Source organism: Oncorhynchus masou, chromosome 9 (genome assembly GCF_036934945.1).
Source record: "Oncorhynchus masou masou isolate Uvic2021 chromosome 9, UVic_Omas_1.1, whole genome shotgun sequence".
Lineage (NCBI taxonomy): Eukaryota > Metazoa > Chordata > Actinopteri > Salmoniformes > Salmonidae > Oncorhynchus > Oncorhynchus masou.
Window position 1 is genome coordinate 73,842,242 of NC_088220.1, and position 24,376 is coordinate 73,866,617.

At 43.7% G+C, this 24,376-nt stretch overlaps 1 protein-coding gene across 1 annotated transcript in view; it reads right to left on the reverse strand.

The window, feature by feature from the left end:
* The window catches only part of LOC135545084 (calsyntenin-2-like), a 496,007-nt gene that overhangs the window by 138,602 nt on the left and 333,029 nt on the right, over window positions 1–24,376 (reverse strand). Inside the window, exon 3 of the mRNA XM_064972725.1 lies at window positions 23,478–23,673. Within this exon, the coding sequence (XP_064828797.1) occupies window positions 23,478–23,673 (196 nt within the window). The remainder of the gene's footprint in view (window positions 1–23,477; window positions 23,674–24,376) is intronic.

A 24,376-nucleotide genomic window follows, 5' to 3' on the forward strand; every position in this document is an offset into this window, starting at 1 on the left:
TACCAAGGTAATCTTTTACCTACTGACTAATAACCCTCTGGCTAGTTAACCCAGTGGTACCAAGGTAATCTTTTACCTACTAACTAATAACCCTCTGGCTAGTTAACCCAGTGATACCAAGGTAATCTACTACCTACTAATGAATAACCCTCTGGCTAGTTAACCCAGTGATACCAAGGTAATCTACTACCTACTAACGAATAACCCTCTGGCTAGTTAACCCAGTGATACCAAGGTATTCTGCTTCTACACATCAGTTTTATTCATTTTTTATATTTATTGTACCACATCAGAGACACCCCATTCATCACCTAGTAAAGTACTTATCACATTAGATTTATCTTGAAACAACTATTAACCCACAATGTATTAATCAATACTCTTCCTCTGGTCATGTAGAATAAAGTCAGCTGATTGCATAATCAATTGACTGATCCATTCATTGACAAGAGGGTGATGGTTTGAGGTCACACAAATTAAGTTTGATGAGCTTGAGAAACAAATAGACAATGACAACACTACCCCAGTGAGCTGTGTGAGAAAAGCACAACAGACCTGGTACATTGTTTAGGATTAAGATAACACTGGAGTTATCCTCTTCGCGTCAGATCCAAAACCCTGCCAGACATCTTCTGGGCCAGTGATTCCACATTGACAACAACAGGAGACAGCAGGAGGATGGACGCCTTCACATCATCTTATCTCTCTGTGCCACATAGCCAGTGGGCACTTTGTTTCTTTCCATTTGAACACAAATGAACACTTGCAAGTCTACACCCCCCCCCCCCCCCCCCAACATGGACAGAATACACACACACACACATAATAACCATTATAAATCAGGCATCAACTGTGCTAACAGTAATGCTAAGTGCTAGCATCAACAGTAGCAGGCCACAGCCAGACAGGGTGAAACTAAGTTCTAGCCTCAGCAGTAACAGGCCACAGCCAGACAGGGTGAAACTAAGTTCTAGCCTCAGCAGTAACAGGCCACAGCCAGACAGGGTGAAACTAAGTTCTAGCCTCAGCAGTAACAGGCCACAGCCAGACAGGGTGAAACTAAGTTCTAGCCTCAGCAGTAACAGGCCACAGCCAGACAGGGTAATGCCAAGTGCTAGCCTCAGCAGTAACAGGCCACAGCCAGACAGGGTAATGCCAAGTGCTAGCCTCAGCAGTAACAGGCCACAGCCAGACAGGGTAATGCTAAGTTCTAGCCTCAGCAGTAACAGGCCACAGCCAGACAGGGTAATGCCAAGTGCTAGCCTCAGCAGTAACAGGCCACAGCCAGACAGGGTAATGCTAAGTTCTAGCCTCAGCAGTAACAGGCCACAGCCAGACAGGGTAATGCCAAGTTCTAGCCTCAGCAGTAACAGGCCACAGCCAGACAGGGTAATGCTAAGAGCTTGCCTCAGCAGTAACAGGCCACAGCCAGACAGGGTAATGCTAAGTGCTTGCCTCAGCAGTAACAGGCCACAGCCAGACAGGGTAATGCAAGTGCTAGCCTCAGCAGTAATAGGCCACAGCCAGGGTAATGCCAAGTGCTAGCCTCAGCAGTAACAGGCCACAGCCAGACAGGGTAATGCTAAGTGCTTGCCTCAGCTGTAACAGGCCACAGTTAGACAGGGTAATGCTAAGTGCTTGTCTCAGCAGTAACAGGCCACAGCCAGACAGGGTAATGCTAAGTGCTAGCCTCAGCAGTAACAGGCCACAGCCAGACAGTGTCATGACTGTCCAGTGAGGATCCAATGGGGTAAATCAGCTTAGCAATGGTTGACAGCAATCAGACCTCTCTCACCCACAGCAGAGGGGAGGAGGGAGCTGGTGGGGGTTGACAGTTCACACCCTGTTACAGGAGAAGAGACATCTCCCTCTCCAAAATACACAGAGGAATGTTCTTTGTTAACCTGTTGAAACTCTAGGGGCGCAATTTCATTTTTGGATGAAAAACGTTCCCGTTTTAAACAAGATATTTTGTCACAAAAAGATGCTCGACTATGCATATAATTGATAGCTTTCGAAAGAAAACACTCTGACGTGTCCAGAACTGCAAAGATATTTTCTGTGCGTGCCCTAGAACGTGAGCTTCAGGCAAAACCAAGATGAGACGGCATCCAGGAAATGAGCAGGATTTTTGAGGCACTGTTTTCCATTGTCTCCTTATATGGCTGTGAATGCGAGAGGAGTAAGTCTGCCCTTTCTGTCGTTTCCCCAAGGTGTCTGCAGCATTGTGACGTATTTGTAGGCATATCATTGGAAGATTGACCATAAGAGACCACATTTACCAGGTGTCCGCCCGGTGTCCTGTGCCGAAATTGGTGCGCAAAAGTCAGCTGCAAGTATTTTTCCACAGAATTCAGAGGAGAATGCAGGCTTCCACGAACGATATATCAATGAAGAGATATGTGAAAAAACACCTTGAGGATTGATTCCAAACAACGTTTGCCATGTTTCGGTCGATATTATGGAGTTAATTCGGAAAAAGTTTGACGTTGTAGGTGACTGAATTTTCGGTTCGTTTCGGTAGCCAAATGTGATGTACAAAAAGGAACGATTTCTCCTACACACAGACGCTTTCAGGAAAAACTGCGCATTTGGTATGTAACTGAGAGTCTCCTCATTGAAAACATCCGAAGCTCTTCAAAGGTAAATTATTTTATTTATTTGGTTATCTGGTTTTTGTGAAAATGTTGCGTGCTAAATGCTACTCAAAATGCTAAGCTAGCTTAGCATACTCTTACACAAATTAGTCAATTGCTATGGTTCAAAAGCATATTTTGAAAATCTGAGATGACAGTGTTGTTAAGAAAAGGCTAAGCTTGAGAGCAGGTGCATTATCTTCATTTTATTTGCGATTTTCAGAAATCGTTAACGTTGCGTTATGCTAATGAGCCTGAGGCTTTAGTCACGATCCCGGATCCGGGATGGGGAGTTTCATTTAACAGACTTTATCCCGCCGAAACTCTAATACGTTCAAAAAGTGAATACTGGAACAATATTACGAATATAAGAACGTGGAGAATGGTCAAAAATGATATATAGAATACTAATGTCATATTGTTTTTGTGTGATGTTATTAAAAAGGTTATATAGGCAATAAGTAAGTTGAAAAGTATTTAAACTACAGGTATGAAGTCTCAATCCTTAATGTTATATATAAAATATGAACAATTATGAAAGTATCTTTGTTAGGATAGGAATGTGATTTTATGAGGTATAAGAGAATCTATCACCTATAAACTGTGCATAGTAAGTAGCCACGGCCCGAGTGAGGTCAGCGAGCGTGACAGACTGATGGAACCGTCCCCTTCGGCCAGAGTGTACAGTGCCTTGCGAGGGTTTTTGGCCCCCTTGAACTTTACGACCTTTTGCCACATTTCAGGCTTCAAAAATAAAGATATAAAACTGTACTTTTTTGTGAAGAATCAACAACAAGTGGGACACAATCATGAAGTGGAACAACATTTATTGGATATTTCAAACTTTTTTAACAAATCAAAAACGGAAAAATTGGGCGTGCAAAATTATTCAGCCCCTTTACTTTCAGTGCAGCAAACTCTCTCCAGAAGTTCAGTGAGGTTCTCTGAATGATCCAATGTTGACCTAAATGACTAATGATGATAAATACAATCCACCTGTGTGTAATCAAGTCTCCGTATAAATGCACCTGCACTGTGATAGTCTCAGAGGTCCGTTAAAAGCGCAGAGAGCATCATGAAGAACAAGGAACACACCAGGCAGGTCCGAGATACTGTTGTGAAGAAGTTTAAAGCCGGATTTGGATACAAAAAGATTTCCCAAGCTTTAAACATCCCAACGAGCACTGTGCAAGCGATAATATTGAAATGGAAGGAGTATCAGACCACTGCAAATCTACCAAGACCTGGCCGTCCCTCTAAACTTTCAGCTCATACAAGGAGAAGACTGATCAGAGATGCAGCCAAGAGGCCCATGATCACTCTGGATGAACTGCAGAGATCTACAGCTGAGGTGGGAGACTCTATCCATAGGACAACAATCAGTCGTATAGTGCACAAATCTGGCCTTTATGGAAGAGTGGCAAGAAGAAAGCCATTTCTTAAAGATATCCATAAAATGTGTTGTTTAAAGTTTGCCACAAGCCACCTAGGAGACACACCAAACATGTGGAAGAAGGTGCTCTGGTCAGATGAAACCAAAATTGAACTTTTTGGCAACAATGCAAAACGTTATGTTTGGCGTAAAAGCAACACAGCTCATCACCCTGAACACACCATACCCACTGTCAAACATGGTGGTGGCAGCATCATGGTTTGGGCCTGCTTTTCTTCAGCAGGGACAGGGAAGATGGTTAAAATTGATGGGAAGATGGATGGAGCCAAATACAGGACCATTCTGGAAGAAAACCTGATGGAGTCTGCAAAAGACCTGAGACTGGGACGGAGATTTGTCTTCCAATAAGACAATGATCCAAAACATAAAGCAAAATCTACAATGGAATGGTTCAAAAATAAACATATCCAGGTGTTAGAATGGCCAAGTCAAAGTCCAGACCTGAATCCAATCGAGAATCTGTGGAAAGAACTGAAAACTGCTGTTCACAAATGCTCTCCATTCAACCTCACTGAGCTCAAGCTGTTTTGCAAGGAGGAATGGAGAAAAAATTCAGTCTCTCGATGTGCAAAACTGATAGAGACATACCCCAAGCGACTTACAGCTGCAATCGCAGCAAAAGGTGGCGCTACAAAGTATTAACTTAAGGTGGCTGAATAATTTTGCACGCCCAATTTTTCAGTTTTTGATTTGTTAAAAACGTTTGAAATATCCAATAAATGTCGTTCCACTTCATGATTGTGTACCACTTGTTGATTCTTCACAAAAAAATACAGTTTTATATCTTCATGTTTGAAGTCTGAAATGTGGCAAAAGGTCGCAAAGTTCAAGGGGCCGAATACTTTCGCAAGGCACTGTATTCCTCTCAATTGTACATTTTTTCAATCATCTTCACCCAGGGACGGGTGACTCGCGTCAAAATTAGTCATTGGAACCACTCGATATGATTGGTCATATAAAAACCTTGGGACCCAAATGCATAATGAGTGCTCTAACTCGCCCCTTGTGGTGGTCTGGAGCAATGAAGCGATGGCGCTGTGTTCCTCTACGTCCCGCGGTGCAAGCTCGCAACTTTTAAAGGCGGAACCACTGTATATTCCCAGGAGCATCTTCCAGAGTGAACAACAGTAGAAGAGGCGGGACCGGACCCTTTTGGACAATCAGAGCCTTACAAGCATGGTGCTGAAAGGCCAACCCATCACCCTTCCTAAGGAGCGCTAGTTGTGACAGAGATAAGCAGCGAACAAAGGCACTCACATGTAAATACATTCATGATTTCTTATTCCACATGCGCGGAGGTTCGTGTGTAAAGTCTATGATTACTGTGAGAATAGTTCTAAAGTATATCAATGATATACAATTTCCCTCTATATCTCCCCCCCCCTTCTCATTTTCTGTGTAACAAGCCACCATATGTTGTCAGTCCATTAGGGACCTTCTACTCATGTGTTAAGTGTGAATGTTTATTCTGTGTTATTATTTAGTTAGCTAGTAAATACATAATTAAACCAATTTGTGTAGTACTGATTCATGAGTAAGGCTGGGGTTTTTGCAGATGCATGACGTTACGACTGTTCAGAATGATGATATGATAAGAGGTCATGATTTAATACGTTGACTGTTTTATGGGTGTTATAGGGAAAGACCTTTAGTGTTTAATTCGGAAGATGGTAACTCTTTAAACAACCTCTCTCATGGTGCCACAAAATCCTAATGAGATAATTGTTACATGATTAATTTCATCAGGTAACAATTAAACATAGTTAGTTGATTCGATAAATAACAGTCATCAGCTTAGTGAAAGTACAGTCACGACAACAGGGTAATGCTAACTGCTAGCCTCAGCAGTAACAGGGACACAGCCAGCCAGTACTGTATGTAGCATCAGCACCAGTGGTAAGCTGTAAATCCCGCTGCAGCTTGACCTGTCATATTAATGTGTCTCTCTCATAACCCCCCCTCTCTGGACGGGGCCAAACATATGTTACACCCTACTGGGGATTGGAGGGAGGGATGGTTGATGGGATAAGGGTGAGGTGGAGGGTGGGAGGGAGAGATGGAGGGGGAGTGGCACAGGAACACATTTGGTTGAAAACAGATGCCTGGCTTCCTTTCCCGCTCCAGTGCCAGTGAGGGTTATGAGAGAGAGAGAGAGAGAGAGAGAGAGAAAGAGCTCAAAAGCATTTTCAACACCACCACCACAGGCCCTTTGATGAAGTCCTCAGAGAGAGAGAGAGAGAGAGTGTGTGTGTGTACACTTGTGTGTGTGTGTGTGGGTGCATGCGTTCAGTGGGCATGGTGCCACAGCTGCTCCAGCCTCAAGCCATGCTCTCTGCTCCTTGGGTACAACACAACACAAAGCTGATGAAAAGGATCTAGAATAGACAAGGGGCAACCTAAAAAGACACAACTGGATCCAAATGACCAAGGTGTGTAGAAAATCTCACACCAAAAGTATCTGTATTATCGAATAAAGACAGAACACAAGAGGATCTTGTAGGCTACATGACAATATGTAGACCAATCCATTCCGATCCAAAGGAAGGTGTATCTATATATGACAGGGTAATCCTAGTCTTTTTTAGGCCTGGCGTTGGGGCTCTTTCCTCTCCCCCTTAGCAGACCCCTAGGGTAGTGCTTCCACCATGACACGTGTCAGATACGACAGGTGTAGGACCTTCATTTGATCACCCTTTTTTTGAATGACTACCTCATCTCTGTACCCCACACATACACTACAATTATCTGTAAGGTCCCTCAGTCGAGCAGTGAATTTCAAACACAGATTCAAATACCAGGGAGGTTTTCCAATGCCTCGCTAAGAAGAAGGGTACCTATTGGTTAAAAAAAGCAGACATTGAATAAGTTATTATTAACACTTTGGATGGCGCCTCAATACACCCAGTCACTACAAAGACACAGGCGTCCTTCCTAACTCATTTTCCAGAGGAAGGCCAATGGCGACATTTAAACAGTTACACAGTTTAATGGCTGTGATAGGAGAAAACTGAGGATTAATCAACAACATTGTAGTTACTCCACAATACTAACTTAAATGACAGAGTGAAAAGAAGGAAGCCTGTACAGAATACAAATATTCCAAAACATGCGTCCTGTTTGTAATAAGGCACTAAAGTAATACTGCAACAAAAAAATAGTTTGGTCTTGAATACAAAGTATTATGTCTGGGGTAAATCCAATACAACAGATTGCTGAGTATTACTCTCCATATTTTCAAGCATAGTAGTGGCTGCATCATGTGCTTAATATCGTTAAGGACTGGGGGAGTTTTTCTGGGAAAAAAAGAAACGAAATGGTGCTAAGCACAGGCACAATCCAAGAGGGAGATGAATTCAACTTTCAGCAGGTCAACAAGCTAAAACACAAGGCCAAATCTACACTGGAGTTGCTTACTAAGAAAACAGTGAATGTTTTTGAGTGGCCGAGTTACAGGTTTGACTTAAATATACTTGACTTGAAAATCATTGTATAGTAATGATCAACAACCAATTTGACAGAGCTTGAAGAATTTTGAAAAGAATAATGGGCAAATGCTGCACAAGCCAGTGTGGAAAGCTCTTAGAGACTTACCCAGAAACACTCACAACTGTAATCGCTGCCAAAAGTGCTTCTACAATGTATTGACTCATGGATGTGAATACTTATGTAAATGGTATTCTGTATTTAATTTTTAATACATTTGAATAACTTTCTTCAAAACATGTTTTCAATTTGTCATTATGGGGAATTGTGTGTAGATGGGTGAGAAAAAACAAATGTATCACAATGCATCATGACAGCTTCTAGTAATGAGTGACAGCTCTTTGCTCACAATCGCTTATGTGAGAGTGTGTGTGCGTGTGTCGGTATGTGTATGTACGTACAGTGCCTTGCAAAAGTATTCATCCCCCTTGGCTTTTTTCCTATTTTGTTGCGTTTCGACCTGTAATTTAAATAGATTTTTATTTGGATTTCAGGTAATGGACATACACAAAACAGTCCAAATTGGTGAAGTGAAATGAAAAAAATAACTGATAAAAAAAACAGAAAAGTGGTGTGTGCGTATGTAGTCACACCCTTCGCTATGAAGCCCCTAAATAAGATCTGGTGCAAGCAATTGCCTTCCGAAGTCATATTAGTTAAATAAAGTCCACCTGTGTGCAATCTAAGTGTCACATGATCTGTCAAATGATCTCAGTATACATACACCTGTTCTTAAAGGCCCCAGAGTCTGCAACACCACTAAGCAAGGGGCACCACCAAGCAAGCGGCACCATGAAGACCAAGGAGCTCTCCAAACAGGTCAGGGATAAAGTTGTGGAGAAGTACAGATCAGGGTTGGGTTATAAAAAATATCAGAAACTTTGAACATTCCACGGAACACCTATTATTACACCTATTATACCTATTACATATATTATAAAAAAATAGAAAGAATATAGCACCACAGCAAACTTGCCAAGAGAGGGCCGCCCACCAAAACTCACGGACCAGGCAAAGCGGGCAATAATCAGAGAGGCAACAAAGAGACCAAGGGTAACCCTGAAGGAGCTGCAAAACTCCACAGCTGAGACTGGAGTATCTGTCCATAGGACCACTTCAAGCCGTACACTCCACAGAGCTGGACTTTACGGAAGTGTGGCCAGAAAAAAAGCCATTGCTAAAAGAAAAGAAAGCAAACACGTTTGGTGTTCCCCAAAAGGCATGCGGGAGACTCCTCAAACATATGGAAGAATGTACTCTGATCATGAGACTAAAATTGAGCTTTTTGACCATCAAGGAAAACATGATGTCTGGTGAAAACCCAAAACCTCTCATCACCCCGAGAACCCCATGTTTTTCATCAGCAGGGACTGGGAAACTGGTCAGACTTAAAGGAATGATGGATGGTGCTAAATACAGGGAAATTCTTGAGGGAAACCTGTTTCAGTCTTCCAGAGATTTGAGACTGGGATGGAGGTTCACCTTCCAGCAGGACAATGACCATAAGCATACTGCTAAAGAGTCCTTTGAGTGGTTTAAGGGGAAACATTGACATGTCTTGGAATGGCCTAGTCAAAGCCCAGACCTCAATCCAATTGAGAATCTGTGGTATGACAGATTGCTCTACACCAGCGGAACCCATCCAACTTGAAGGAGCTGGAGCAGTTTTGCCTTGAAGAATGGCCACAAATCCCATTGGCTAGTTGTGCCAGCTTATAGACAAATACCCCAAGCGACTTGCAGTCACACCCTGACCTTAGATATCCTTTTTATGTCTCTATTTGGTTTGGTCAGGGTGTGATTTGGGGTGGGTATTCTATGTTCTTTTATTTATTTTTCTATGTTTTGGCCGGGTAGGGTTCTCAATCAGGGACAGCTGTCTATCGTTGTCTCTGATTGAGGACCATACTTAGGTCGCCCTTTTCCCACCTGTCTTTGTGAGAAGTTGACTGTGTTTATGGCACCTAGCATTTAGCTTCACGGTTTGATTTGTAGTGTTTATTGTTTTGTTCAGCGTCTTTTCTAAATAAAATAATATGTACGCTCACAACGTTGCACCTTGGTCCAGTTCTTTGAAAGACCGTGACAGAACTTCCCACCACAAATGGACCAAGCAGCGTGGTAAAGAGGAGCATCGTGTTCAGGACATGGGAGGACATCATAAATGGCATAGGATCCTGAACATAGGAGGAGATTCTGGCGGGAAAGGATCACCTGCCGTGGGAGTAGCTGGAAGCAGAGAGGAAGGTGGAAGCAGCGAGAAAGAGGGCCCAGGTTTACACAGGGTCATGGCTGGCACTAAAGACCGGGAGGCCACTCCAAAAAAACCTTTGGGGGAGTACATGGGGAGTGTGGCAGAGTCAGGATTCAGACCTGAGCCAACTCCCCGTGCTTACCGTGGCAAGCATGTGACTGGTCAGGCACCGTGCTATGGTGATGAGCACGGTGTCTCGAGTGAGCATTCACAGGCCGGTGTGCTCTGTGCCAGCGTCCCGCATTTGCCGGGTGTAAGTCGGCATCCAGCCAGAACAGGTTGTGTCAGCTCTGCGCTCGAGACCGCCATTGCGCCTCCACGGCCCAGTGTATCCGGTGCCTCTGCCAAGAACTAAGCCTCCTGTATGTCTCCCCAGCCTGGTGATTCCTGTGCCTGCTCCCAGAGCCAGGCCTCCCGTGTGTTTCTCCACTCCAGTGATGATCCATGGCACGAAGCCTCCAGTGATGATCCATGGCACGAAGCCTCCAGTGATGATCCATGGCAAGAAGCCTCCAGTGGTGATCCATGGCATGAAGCATCCATTGGTGATCCATGGCACGAAGCCTCCAGTGATGATCCATGGCAAGCAGCCTCCAGTGGTGATCCATGGCATGAAGCATCCATTGGTGATCCATGGCACGAAGCCTCCAGTGATGATCCATGGCACGAAGCCTCCAGTGATGATCCATGGCAAGTAGCCTCCAGTGATGATCCATGGCATGAAGCATCCATTGGTGATCCATGGCACGAAGCCTCTAGTGATGATCCATGGCAAGAAGCCTCCAGTGACGATCCATGGCAAGAAGCCTCCAGTGATGATCCATGGCACGAAGCCTCCAGTGATGATCCATGGCAAGAAGCCTCCAGTGATGATCCATGGTACGAACCTCCAGTGATGATCCATGGCACAAACCTCCTGTGATGATCCATGGCAAGAAGCCTCCAGTGATGATTCTTGTCCAGTCCGGAGCCTCCAGGGACGGTTTCCAGTCCGGAGCCTCCAGAGACGGTCTCCAGGACGGAGCCTCCAGACACGGTCTCCGGTCCGGGGCCCGCAGCGACAGTACCCAGTCCGCGGCCCGCAGCGACGGTGCCCAGTCCGCGCCCTCAGTGAGGGTGCCCAGTCCGGGGCCCGCAGCGAGTGTGCCCAGTCCGGGGCCCGCAACGAGGGTGCCCAGTCCGGGGCCCGCAACGAGGGTGCCAAGTCCGGGGCCCGCAACGAGGGTCCCCAGTTCGGGGTTGGCGACGAGGGTCCCTGCACCAGAGGTGCCACCAAAGTGGGATGAGCTAGTGGTGGAGCGGGGTCTGCGTCCCACACCTGAGCCGCCACCGCAGATAGATGCCCACCCAGACCCTCCCCTATAGGTTCAGGTTTTGCGGCCGGAGTCCGCACCTTTGGGGGTGGGGGGGGGTGGGGGGGAGTACTGTCAAGCCCTGACCTTTGAGATCCTTTTTATGTCTCTATTTAGTTTGGTCAGGGTGTGATTTGGGGTGGGTATTCTATGTTCTATTATTTGTACTTCTATGTTTTGGCCAGGTAGGGTTCCCAGTTCTTTCAATGACCATGACACTTGCAGCTGTAATTGCTGCAAAAGCTGGCTCTACAAAATATTGACTTTTGGGGGAGGGGGGGGTGAATAGTTATACACGCTCAAGTTTTCTGTTATTTTGTCTTAGTTGTTTGTTTCACAATAAAAAATATTTTGTGGTAGGCATTTTGTGTAAATCAAATTATACAACCCCACCCCAAAAATATATTTTAGGCCGCCCGAGTGGCGCAGTGGTCTAAGGCACTGCATCGCAGTGCTAGCTGTGCCACCAGAGACACTGGGTTGCGAGCCCAGGCTCTGTTGCAGCCGGTCGCGACCGCGAGGTCCATGGGGCGATGCACAATTGGCCTAGTGTCGTCCGGGTTAGAGAGGGTTTGGCCAGTAGGTATATCCTTGTCTCATTGTGCACAAGCGACTCCTGTGGTAGGCCGAGCGCAGTGCATGCTGTCCAGGTCGCTAGGTGCACAGTGTTTCCTCCGACACATTGGTGCAGCTGGCTTCCGGGTTGGATGCGTGCTGTTAAGAAGCCGTGCGGCTTGGTTGGGTTGTGTTTCGGAGGTCGCATGGCTCGCAACCTTCATCTCTCCCGAGCCCGTACGGGAGTTGTAGCGATGAGACAAGATAGTAACTACTAACAATTGGATACCACAAAATTGGGGAGAAAAGGGGGGATTAAATACATTTTAAGTAAAAAAAAAAAATAATAATAATTTCAGGTTGTAAGGCAACAAAATAGGAAAAATGCTAAGGGGGTGAACATTTTGCAAGCCACTGTACGTATGTGTCTCTGTGTGTGTGTGTGTGTGTGTGTGTGTGTGTGTGTGTGTGTGTGTGTTTTTCGGTATGTTTATGTGTGTCGGTGTGTACAGTTGAAGTTGTAATTCCTGACATTTAATCCTAGTTAAAATTCCATGTTTTCGGTCAGTTAGGATCACCACTTTATTTTAAGAATGTGAAAAAGTAGTAGAGAGAATGGTTTATTTCAACCTTTTTTTCTTTCATCACATTCCCAGTGGGTCAGAAGTTTACATACACCCAATTAGCATTTGGTAGCACTGCCTTTAAATTGTTTAACTTGGGTCAAACGTTTCGGGTTGCCTTCCACAAGGTTCCCACAATAAGTTGGGTGAATTTTGGCCCATTCCTCCTGACAGAGCTGGTTTAACTGAGTCAGGTTTGTAGGCCGCCTTGCTCGCACATGCTTTTTCAGGTCTGCCCACACATTTTCTATATGATTGAGGTCAGGGCTTTGTGATAGCCACTCCAATACCTTGACTTTGTTGTCAAGCCATTTTGCCACAACTTTGGAAGTATGCTTGGGGTCATTGTCCATTTGGAAGGCCCATTCTCGACCAAGATTTAACTTCCTTACTGATGTCTTGAGATGTTGCTTCAATATATCCATATAATTTTCCTCCTCATGATGCCATCTACTTTGTGAAGTGCACCAGTCCCTCCTGCAGCAAAGCACCCCCACAACATGATGCTGCCACCCCCGTGCAACCCAGTATGTGTCTATCTGTGTGTGTGTGCGCGGATGTGTGTGTGTTTATTGAGTGAGTCTTCCTGTGTGTGTGTGTGTGTGTGTCTGTGTGTGTGTGTGTCAATCCTCTCAGCCGCGGGAAGCTGCTGCCATCCGTTGAGATAATTAGTCGTTCCCAAACCTCTGGCGCAGGGAGATGTGGAACAGACGTTCTTCTCAGAATCACAAGTGACAAGTTTAATAACCGTCTCACAACGACCACCGCATGGGCAGAAACATGGCAGCTTTAGAATTACTTTTCAAGGTTAGCCCTGAGAGTCTCTGTGGAGTCTGAACAACCAGGAGGTCAGGGGTTAACATCCTAGATGAGCTGCTACTACCGTCACTGACCGGGGCATTTAACCCAGACACACTTGTAGTAAACCTCCTACAACAGCCCTCCAGCACTTAAACCATGTAATAAATCTACCACTCACCGCTGATGGGGAGAGATGATGATATTAAAGAATGTGACACTTTTACACAGGAAGTGAGAGGAGTATAAATTAATTATGACATCAACTTAGAAATACTTATATTTGTGTCTGGGTACACACATTTGGCATCAATGTGGTGGTGCTGTGACTCAGAACTAATCAATCATTCGCATTACTATTTCATTAGGATTTAAAAAGCAGTATATTAAAAACATTTCATCACGCATGGTTAAATTCGGAGAATAAAGGTTGTATTTTCAGAATAAAGTGCTCTGATTCAGAGTTATTGTTCAGTGGGACAATCTATTGATGTGACTCACTGGTAGTCAACGGCGATAAACCTTATTTGTTGCCATAGTGATTTGAGTTACTGTACCAGCCAAAAGTTTGGACACACCTAGTCATTGCCCTTCCGTCTTCAAGAGAGCGAGAGTTGCACCACTTCTGAAAAAACCTACACTCGATCCCTCCGATGTCAACAACTACAGACCAGTATCCCTTCTTTCTTTTCTCTCCAAAACTCTTGAACGTGCCGTCCTTGGCCAGCTCTCCCGCTATCTCTCTCAGAATTACCTTCTTGATCCAAATCAGTCAGGTTTCAAGACTAGTCATTCAACTGAGACTGCTCTTCTCTGTATCACGGAGGCGCTCCGCACTGCTAAAGCTAACTCTCTCTCCTCTGCTCTCATCCTTCTAGACCTATCGGCTGCCTTCGATACTGTGAACCATCAGATCCTCCTCTCCACCCTCTCCGAGTTGGGCATCTCCGGCGCGGCCCACGCTTGGATTGCGTCCTACCTGACAGGTCGCTCCTACCAGGTGGCGTGGCGAGAATCTGTCTCCTCGCCACGCGCTCTCACCACTGGTGTCCCCCAGGGCTCTGTTCTAGGCCCTCTCCTATTCTCGCTATACACCAAGTCACTTGGCTCTGTCATAACCTCACATGGTCTCTCCTATCATTGCTATGCAGACGACACACAATTAATCTTCTCCTTTCCCCCTTCTGATGACCAGGTGGCGAATCGCATCTCTGCATGTCTGGCAGACATATCAGTGTGGATGACGGATCACCACCTCAAGCTGAACCTCGGCAAGACGGAGCTGCTCTTCCTCCCGGGGAAGGACTGCCCGTTCCATGATCTCGCCATCACGGTTGACAACTCCATTGTGTCCTCCTCCCAGAGCGCTAAGAACCTTGGCGTGATCCTGGACAACACCCTGCCGTTCTCAACCAACATCATGGCGGTGGCCCGTTCCTGTAGGTTCATGCTCTACAACATCCGCAGAGTACGACCCTGCCTCACACAGGAAGCGGCGCAGGTCCTAATCCAGGCACTTGTCATCTCCCGTCTGGATTACTGCAACTCGCTGTTGGCTGGGCTCCCTGCCTGTGCCATTAAACCCCTACAACTCATCCAGAACGCCGCAGCCCGTCTGGTGTTCAACCTTCCCAAGTTCTCTCACGTCACCCCGCTCCTCCGCTCTCTCCACTGGCTTCCAGTTGAAGCTCGCATCCGCTACAAGACCATGGTGCTTGCCTACGGAGCTGTGAGGGGAACGGCACCGCAGTACCTCCAGGCTCTGATCAGGCCCTACACCCAAGCAAGGGCACTGCGTTCATCCACCTCTGGCCTGCTCGCCTCCCTACCATTGAGGAAGTACAGTTCCCGCTCAGCCCAGTCAAAACTGTTCGCTGCTCTGGCCCCCCAATGGTGGAACAAACTCCCTCACGACGCCAGGACAGCGGAGTCAATCACCACCTTCCGGAGACACCTGAAACCCCACCTCTTCAAGGAATACCTAGGATAGGATAAGTAATCCTTCTCACCACCCCCCCCTTAATGATTTAGATGCACTATTGTAAAGTGGCTGTTCCACTGGATGTCAGAAGGTGAATTCACCAATTTGTAAGTCGCTCTGGATAAGAGCGTCTGCTAAATGACTTAAATGTAAATGTAAATGTCATTCGAGGGTTTTTCTTTATTTTGACTTTTTTCTACATTGTAGAATAATAGTGATGACATCAAAACAATAAAATCACTCATATGGAATCATGTATAACCAAAAAAATATATATATATATTTTACATTTGAAATTCTTCAAAGTAGCTACCCTTTGCCTTGATGACAGCTTTGCACACTCTAGGAATTCAATGTAGAAATTATATTTTGATTTGTATAACACTTTTATGGTTACTGCTAGATTCCATACGTGTTATTTCATCGTTTTGATGTCTTCACTATTATTCTAGAATGTAGAAATTAGTAAAAAAAATATTAAAAAAAACCTTGAATGAGTAGGTGTCGTACAAACATTTGACTGGTACTGTACATAACTTACATTTACAATACATAATAAAATGTGAGTAACAGTACATAAAATGTGAGTTACAATACACCCATGATGAAGTGGTAATGTAACTGAGTGGTTCAGGGTGATAATCATTGTTGTCAAGGCTCACTGTACCTTTCAATGAGACAACTGTGAAAGCATTCAACATCTTTTTGATTGAGAGCCAATTATACAGTTAACCACAGCATAACATGACTCAAGGCCTAAGATTAATGTTGTGTTATGAATGACATGAATAACACATAGAAGATTATAAGATATCCTCAAACTGGAGCCAAAGGTAAAGAGAGTGAGAGGAATGAATAAGAGAAAGAGAGATGTAAACATGATTTTATTTCTCTCCTTTTCTTGCCTTTCTCATACACTACTCAATATGATAGAGGAGATGTAGTAAATATAAAGTTAATATATAGGATATATTTTGGTAGGATATACTGTACTGTAGGTAGGATATATAGACACGCTACATATTCGTCGCAAGACCCACTGGCTCCAGGTCGTCTACAAGGCCATGCTAGGTAAAGCTCCGCCTTATCTCAGTTCACTGGTCACGATGGCAACACCCATCCGTAGCACGCGCTCCAGCAGGTGTATCTCATTGATCATCCCTAAAGCCAACACCTCATTCGGCCGCCTTTCGTTCCAGTACTCTGCTGCCTGTGACTGGAACGAATTGCAAAAATCGCTGAAGTTGGAGACCTTTATCTCCCTCACCAACTTCAAACATCAGCTATCTGAGCAGCTAACCGATCGCTGCAGCTGTACATAATCTATTGGTAAATAGCCCACCCATTTTCACCTACCTCATCCCCACAGTTTTTATTTATTTACTTTTCTGCTCTTTTGCACACCAATATCTCTACCTGTACATGATCATTTATCAATCCAGTGTTAATCTGCAATATTGTAATCATTCGCCTACCTAGTCTTCCAGTCCATGCAGCTGAAAAATATCCCCACAGCATGATGATGTCACCACCAGGCTTCACCGTATGGATAGTGCCAGGTTTCCTCCAGACGTGACCCTTGGCATTAAGACCAAAGAGTTCAATATTGGTTTCATCAGACCAGAGAATCTTGTTTCTCATGGTTTGAGAGTCCTTTAGGTGCCTTTGGTAAACTCCATGTGCCTTTTACTGAGGAGTGGTTTCCGTCTGGCAACTATCATAAAGGCTTGATTGGTGGAGTGCTGCAGAGATAGTTATCCTTCTGGAAGGTTTTCCCATCTCCACAGAGGAACTCTGGAGCTCTGTCAGAGTGACCATCGGGTTCCTGGTCACCTTCCTGACCAAGGCCTTTCTCGCCAGATTGCTCAGTTGGGTTCTTGGGGATCTTCAATGCTGCAGAGTTTTTTTGGTACCCTTCCCCAGATCTGTGCCTCTAAGGACAATTACTTTGACTTCATGGCTTGGTTTTTGCTCTGACATCAACTGTCAACTGTGGGACCTTATATAGACAGGTATGTGCCTTTCCAAATCATGTCCAATCAAAAGAATTTACCACAGGTGGACACCAAGTTGTAGAAACATCTCAAGGATGCTCAATGGAAACAGGATGCACCTGAGCTCAATTTCGAGTCTCAAAGCAAAGGTCTGAATACTAATGTAAATAAGGTATTTCTGTTTTTTATTTGTAATACATTTGCAAACATTTCTAAAAACCTGTTTTCACTTTGTCATTTTGGGGTATTGTGTGTAGATTAATGAGGACTTTTTTATTTTATACCATTTTAGAATAAGGCTGTAAAATAACAAAATGTGGAAAAAGTCAAGGGTCTGAATACTTTCCGAATGCACTGTAGGTATGATATAGGTAATGTGATATTAGACAACAGTGAAAGAGAGAGAGAGGTCAGGACAACAAGAAAAGAGACCAAGACAACGAGACAAAATGCAGAATCAGCTAAAAATACTAAAGAAAGGGAGGCAGACGATGGCTACACCAGAAGAGAGGGAGTTAGAGTGGGAGAGAGAGATGAATAAAGTTTAAGTGAGAGCTCGACGGTCCCTGTGTCACCTCTGATCCCGTCGCCTGTTCTCTTTACTGTGTCATTTTCTCGACTGCTCTCCTTCAGCGGAGCTGACATGTCACGTGTTATTTGGGCTGAGCCGTTGGCAGGGATTTTTTAAAACTTGAAATCTGAGAGCCACGCTGACTGACGCTCTCCTCTCCGCTCGTCCGGGTCCCTGAAATGGCCAACAGACAAGATAAGGAACGCCCACGAAGGACAGGCTATTGAAGCTAAGACTGTCTTCTCTGAATGCTCACACAGAACCTGTGTCATAGAATGTATGTTTACATTTAGTTGTGCTACATCATACGTCCCACAATCAGGGATAACCTGGATGACGTGTACCTACTCATTCACACACCCAGGGGCGAAAATTTTGTTTTAGAAGTGGGAGGGACATTTAAAAAAAAAACAATTTTTTTGATGTTGCTGGAGAAACACTCTGAACAGCCTGCCCGACCGCTCGGAGATGTCTGCTTGGTCCTAAAGCACAACGTTGCCTCGTTTTGTATCACGTTCCAATGATGAAACTGGGGGGAACAAAAATGCAATTTCATAATATGGGGGGGACATGTCCCCCTGTCCCCAGTGAAAGTTGCGCCCCTGCACACACCTGCTGCTATAATTCAATGCCTGGTGTGTGTGTGTGCGTGTGTGTGTGTGTGTGTGTGTGTGTGTGTGTGTGTGTGTGTGTGTGTGTGTGTGTGTGTGTGTATAGAAGATGATAGTTTTCTGTGTGAGCTCCCGCTGAGAAAGGTGAAAGGTGTGAGCAGCAAGAGAGTGAGGAGAGATACACACAGTGTGGAAATGACACAGTCATAAGAGACCGTGGAGAAAGCAATTTCAGAGGACACCTTAGTTCATAGGTGTGTTGAATCGTTTTCATCAATGCACCACTTTAAAATAGTTTACTGGCTGTTTTCATCCTACACTGCTGAAACACCAGGGTTTCCAGGTCTAGCTAAAATGTATTTCCAAATTACCTCTGAAAACCCTCCCACAAGGCCTGAAAACTAGCCCCACAAAAAATGCTTGCAGCAAAAGATGCCACATTTATCCAATAAAGCATTTTTCCATTACGTTATCGAGCGAATAAAGAAGGAATAACGACATCATTTTTAGCGACGTAGGCTAAGAAGCCTATAATATTTATTTCCAGATGAAGGACATGTTGCAAGATAAGATAAATCAGCATCATTAAACTCTCTAGATCATTTTCCATCAATGGTTGTCGATTTAACTTGTTTGGACTGCTATGATTAACCTCTTGAAACTCTGGGGGCACTATTTCATTTTTGGATGAAAAACGTTCCCGTTTTAAACAAGATATTTTGCTACAAAAATATGCTCGACTATGCATATAATTGATAGCTTTGGAAAGAAAACACTCTGAATTTTCCAGAACTGCAAAGATATTGTCTGTGGGTGCCCTAGAACAGGAGCTACAGGCAAAACCAAGATGAAACGGCAACCAGGAAATGAGCAGGATTTTTGAGGCTCTGTTTTCCATTGTCTCCTTATATGGCTGTGAATGCGACAGGAATGAGCCTGCCCTATCTATCGTTTCCCCAAGGTGTCTGCAGCATTGTGACGTATTTGTAGGCATATCATTGGAAGATTGACCATAAGAGACTATATTTTCCAGGTGTCCGCCCGGTGTCCTCCGTCGAAATTGGTGCGTCATTTTCACCTGCTGGTATTTTTCCATGGGATTCTGAGGGAAAAGCAGGCTTCCACGAACGGCATATCAATGAAGAGATATGTGAAAAAACACCTTGAGGATTGATTCTAAACAACGTTTGCCATGTTTCGGTCGATATTATGGAGTTAATTCGGAAAAAGTTTGACGTTTTGGTGACTGAATTTTCGGTATTTTCGGTTCGTTTCGGTAGCCAAATGTGATGTACAAAATGGAGCGATTTCTCCTACACAAAGATTCTTTCAGGAAAAACTGAACATTTGCTATGTAACTGAGAGTCTCCTCATTGAAAACATCTGAAGTTCTTCAAAGGTAAATGATTTTATTTATCTGGTTTTTGTGAAAATGTTGCGTGCTAAATGCTGCACAAAATGCTAAGCTAGCTTGCAATACTCTTACACAAATGCTTGATTTGCTATGGTTCAAAAGCATATTTTGAAAATCTGAGATGACAGTGTTGTTAAGAAAAGGCTAAGCTTGAGAGCTAGCACATTCATTTCATTTCATTTGCGATTTTCATAAATAGTTAACGTTACGTTATGCTAATGAGCTTGAGGCTACAACTGGATACAGGTTTTTTTCATAGCCAAACGTGAACAAAACGGAGCGATTTGTCCTACACAAATAATATTTTTTTGAAAAACGGAACATTTGCTATCTAACTGAGAGTCTCCTCATTGAAAACATCTGAAGTTCTTCAAAGGTAAATGATTTTATTTGAATGATTTTCTTGTTTTTGTGAAAATGTTGCTGGCTGAATTCTAGGCTTATAGCTATGCTAGCTATCAATACTCTTAAACAAATGCTTGTTTAGCTATGGTTGAAAAGCATATTTTGAAAATCTGAGATGACAGTGTTGTTAACAAAAGTCTAAGCATGAGAGCAAATATATTTATTTCATTTCATTTGCGGTTTTCATGAATAGTTAACGTTGCGTTATGCTAATGAGCTTGAGGCTATAAATAGAATCCCGGATCTGGGATTGCTCGACGCAAGAAGTTAAGCATTAAGGCCAGAGGAGGTGTGGTATATAGCCAATATACCGAGGCTAAGGAATGGTCTTAGGACACAGCCCTGAGCCGTGGTATATTGGCCATACACCACAAACCCCTGAGCTGCCTTATTGCTATTATAAACTGGTTACCAACGTGAAAAGAAAAGTAAAAAGTATGTTTTAGTCATTCCTGTGGTACACATCTGATATACAGTTGAAGTCGAAAGTTTACATACACTTAGGTTGGAGTCAATATAACTCGTTTTTCAACCACTACACACATTTATTTTTAACAAAGTATAGTTTTGGCAAGTCGGTTAGGGCATCTACTTTGTGCATGACAAAAGTAATTTTTCCAACAATTGTTTACAGACAAATTATTTAACTTATAATTCACTGTATCACAATTCCAGTGGGTCAGACGTTTACAAAGACTAAGTTGACTGTGCCTTTAAACAGCTTGAAAAATTCCAGACAATGGCTTTAGAAGCTTCTGATAGGCTAATTGACATAATTTGAGTCAATTGGAGGTGTACTTGTGGATATATTTCAAGATATACCTTCAAACTCAGTGCCTCTTTGCTTGACATCATGGGAAAATCCAAAGAAATCAGCCAAGACCTCAGAAAAAAATTATAGACCTCCAAAAGTCTGGTTCATACCTGGGAGCAATTTCCAAACACCTGAAGGTACCGCATTCATCTGTACAAACAATAGTATGCAAGTATAAACATAATTAGACCATGCAGCCGTCATACCGCTCAGGAAGAAACAAAAAACCCTGTGAAGATGCTGGTGGAAACAGGTACAAAAGTATCTATATCCACAGTAAAACAAGTCCTATTTCGCAAGAACCTGAAAGGCCGCTCAGCAAGAAAAAGCCACTGCTCCAAATCCGCCATAAAAAACCCAGACTACGGTTTGCAACTGCACATGGGGACAAAGATCGTACTTTTTGGAGAAATATCCTCTGGTCTGATGAAACAAAAATATAACTGTTTGGTGATAATGACCATCGTTATGTTTGGAAGAAAAAGGGGGAGGCTTGCAAGCCAAAGAACATCATCCCAACCGAGAAGCACGGGGGTGGCAGCATCATGTTTTGGGGGTGCTTTGCTGCAGGAGGGACTGGTGCACTTCACAAAGTAGATGGCATTATGAGGAAGGACAATTATGTGGATATATTGAAGCAACATCTCAAGACATCAGTCAGGAAGTTAAAGCTTGGTCGCAAATGGGTCTTCCAAATGACCAATTACCCCAAGCATACTTCCAAAGTTGTGGCAAAACGGCTTAAGGACAACAAAGTCAAGGTACTGGAGTGTCCATCACAAAGCCCTGACCTTAACCCTATAGAAAATGTGTGCGCAGAACTGAAAAAGCATATGTGAGCAAGTAGGATCTTCCAGATGTCAAGACTACAAACATTTATAAATGGCCTATTTGTGAGACTGACTTGTTAATTCAATAGGCATAGGCTAATGACTAAAATCTGGGTTTATAATTGCCATTGAACCTTGCCATGGTTTGCTGAGCTAGATGCAGGGAGCCTATAGCCCTGATAGGCCGACATCTCATGTCAGGGAAAAGTCTACAGTGAACCTGAAAATAAATGTGGAGAATGATGCATTTGTGATAGAGCTGTGACCATGATCATAATTGAAAACTTTTAATTTAATTAAGTAAAAATGGTCATTAACAATCTGTTAGAGGAATTCTAAATTCCTATATGTTTTGTAGCCAAAACCAAATTCACACTCTATCTATTTAAGAAATACGTTGTAAGTTTATCATTTGCATGAAATAGTGATAGACCAGTCTTAAAAACAAGTTCAGCATTTATTCTTGATGAGTACTGGCCCAAAATACAAAGAACATTACATTTTTAAGAGAAGATAAAAATGACATCATCAGTTCTCACACTCTCTCCGATCCACACAATAGCGCAGTGTCTTCAGGTCTGGAGATTGTCTCCTACTCCCCTCATAAAGCAAACATTCCAATGTGTCTAAAAGACATACTCTTCTCCACTATTGGAACATCAAAGAACATTCTTATCTGTCTAAAGAGATATACATTCCTTCTCCCTTAAACCCGCAAGGTACATATAATTCATTCGTTTTACCTACATTGAGTCCGAGTTTAATCAAAAACCCATACATTTCATACCACAACATAATAGTATTAAAATTAATGGTTCTAATTTAAATGTATACATAATTAATCATTTCAACTACAATTTCCTCCAACACAATTGCATAATACCTCAAGGCTATAACAACAACCTGAGTTCTAGGCTATTTATTACATCTGTTTGCCAGCTCCAGGTAGGCTACACAAGTGGCTCAAATTGACATGCAATGACTCCAGTGATATCGTCATTTCAATATATATTTATTGTCTCAAATGGTAGGTTACAGTAGCCTACCTTGGCATAGAATTGAATAGCCTACTTGATGGCCAACAGATGTAAATGTACAATATCATTCTACACATTTAATGGCATTTTCATTGTGGACTTTTTCCCATAACTTCCATTTCAAATGTCAACTCACGCAGCGCTCCAGACCCTAGAACTGAGCACGAGTAAAAAACTGCGCTTGATACGCTTATCCATAAGAAAAGTCGACATTAGAATTCAGTTTACTGTAAACCACCTTTGAGAAAATGTATCTAAAGAGCTGTAGTGGCCTACAGTTGTTTTCAAATGCTTTGTCACCGTTACATCAGTTCGAGCGGGTTTATATGTTTAATGGAATAAGGAGTGTCTCCATAATGACCAATCTAAATGGTCTACCTACAACGTGTGTGCTGCTTTGTCTCCGTGACTGGGCTGCCTCTGCTGCAGCACCGTCTCAACCACACACACTCCTTCTGCTCACACACACTCACTCACTCACTCACTCACTCACTCACTCACTCACTCACTCACTCACAGCCTCCTTACTGCCTGATAGTAGGCAGCAACGCTATTTGATTACAGTAGGCTTGGCTTCAGAGTGCAGTGTTGCAGAGAGCATAGTATTGAATCCATATGATTCATGAAGACAAACAGACAAAAATACATCCTGCCTTTTAAACTCACTTGTGTGACTTCTTCCCCCCGGTGGCCCCGGGTCCTGCTCCACAGTCATGGGCCTGAATGATAAAGGTATACTCCTTCTGAAGCTCACAGTCCACCAGACCCCTGGCCCTCAGCTGGCCCTCACCAGATGTCCCGTTCAGCACCACCGCCTCGAACGGAGCCTCCAGACCATGGATCTTAAATGCACAGATCTCCCCTGAAAAGAGAGAGAGAGAAAGACAGGGAGAGGAGGGGAGACAGGTTAGGGTGTGTTGGTTTCTGTATGTGAGAGAGTGCTACACTGTAGTGGAGATATGCAATGCAGGGTCTAAATACAGTTTGTCAACCAAACCCCAGGTAGTTTATTCAGACTCATCTGAGGAGACATCATTTCTCAACCAAACCCCAGGAAGTCTTATTCAGACTCATCTGAGGAGACATCGTTTCTCAACCAAACCCCAGGAAGTCTTATTCAGACTCATCTGAGGAGACATCGTTTCTCAACCAAACCCCAGGAAGTCTTATTCAGACTCATCTGAGGAGACATCGTTTCTCAACCAAACCCCAGGTAGTCTTATTCAGACTCATCTGAGGAGACATCGTTTCTCAACCAAACCCCAGGAAGTCTTATTCAGACTCATCTGAGGAGACATCGTTTCTCAACCAAACCCCAGGTAGTCTTATTCAGACTCATCTGAGGAGACATCGTTTCTCAACCAAACCCCAGGAAGTCTTATTCAGACTCATCTGAGGAGACATCGTTTCTCAACCAAACCCCAGGAAGTCTTATTCAGACTCATCTGAGGAGACATCGTTTCTCAACCAAACCCCAGGTAGTCTTATTCAGACTAATCTGAGGAGACATCGTTTCTCAACCAAACCCCAGGAAGTCTTATTCAGACTCAATTGAGGAGACATCG